General features: G+C 38.7%; 1 protein-coding gene across 1 annotated transcript in view; it reads left to right on the top strand.

The window, feature by feature from the left end:
- klhl15 (kelch-like family member 15) overlaps positions 1–1,389 on the top strand; it is an 8,709-nt gene that overhangs the window by 1,118 nt on the left and 6,202 nt on the right. Inside the window, exon 2 of the mRNA XM_034861702.1 lies at positions 260–347. Within this exon, the coding sequence (XP_034717593.1) occupies positions 260–347 (88 nt within the window). The remainder of the gene's footprint in view (positions 1–259; positions 348–1,389) is intronic.

Below are 1,389 nucleotides of genomic sequence, written 5' to 3'. Positions count from 1 at the left end.
TGCATGCATGCGTATGTATGCATGTATGCATGTATGTATGTATGCATGTATGTATGTGTATGTATGCGTGTATGTGTATGTATGTATGTATGTATGTATGTATGCATGTGTGTGTATGTATGTATGTATGTATGCATGTATGCATGTATGTGTATGTGCCTAGAGATAGTTAGAGCTCAATGGTTGCTGCTTGCAAACCCCTGAATGGGTTGTGGTACATTTAAATTATTTCATGTCCTCTCCTTGTGTTCTCTGCTAGAACCTGGGAAACACAAACACAGGAAATGCGAGCGACCCCTTAAAGCTCAGCCGTCAAAGCCTGTGATTGTTCCCCCGGGCTCCAAAAGGTAAGATTTTTCACTCTGTTCACATATATAAACCTAAACTCAGGCAATCACCCCTCTCTGTCACTACTAACATCATCCATCCCACATACATCTCTCCTCTCTCTCTAACACTTATCCTTGGGGTGTACCATTCAGAAAATATCACCATTTGATTTAAATTCAGATTTTTAGGCTCACGATTCGACTCAATATCGATTTTACTGTGAATTCAAAAAACAATTCACAGTATATAAATGTGGTACTTTTCCCACGTATGTGTACGTATGTGTATGTCCGTATTAGTCGTGTGTGTGTGTGTGTGTGTGTGTGTGTGTGTGTGTGTGTGTGTGTGTGTGTGTGTGTGTGTGTGTGTGTGTGTGTGTGTGTGTGTGTGTGTGTGTGTGTGTGTGTGTGTGTGTGTGTGTGTGTGTGTGTGTGTGTGTGTGTAAGCTACTGGGACCTTGAATTTCCCCTTGGGGATGAATAAAGAATCTCTCTCTCTATCATGTCATTGCAGTAGATATACAAAAATACAAAATTTGAATTTTTTTTTTGAATTCTATGAATTGATTTTGAATCGTTAGACCTTGATTTTTATTTTTATTTTAATTTATTTTTTGCACACCCCTAATTGATCCTATCACAAGTTAAGGTAAATGAGCTTCCAAAGTAACCTATTAATTAAAAGCCACTATTATTAAAATGTTATTGTTGGTTTTTGTCTTCATATCCCCTTTTTCCCCCCAAACTGCTCAAATGGCCAGTTGGGAATAGTTTGCTTTTTTGGATAATTCCTCATTTATTAAAACCATTTTTACATATTTTTTGCGCATGATTCCTGTTGGTTTTGATAACATTGTGCCAACCAAAGTCAGTTTCAAGTCAAAGTAATAACGGCGGTCTGGGAACTCGGGGGACGAGGGTCCAACTGAGTCTGACAGGTGAAACCACAAAAACAACTCGGGCTACATCACAACTACGTGTTGTGGTTTAAAAAGCAATATGTTGTGCTATGTTGACGTCAACGAAGACATTTAGAAACACTGCTAACCCTGGAGGGACA

This window comes from Etheostoma cragini, chromosome 22 (assembly GCF_013103735.1).
Source record: "Etheostoma cragini isolate CJK2018 chromosome 22, CSU_Ecrag_1.0, whole genome shotgun sequence".
NCBI lineage: Eukaryota > Metazoa > Chordata > Actinopteri > Perciformes > Percidae > Etheostoma > Etheostoma cragini.
This window is presented reverse-complemented; position numbering and strand designations above follow the sequence as displayed.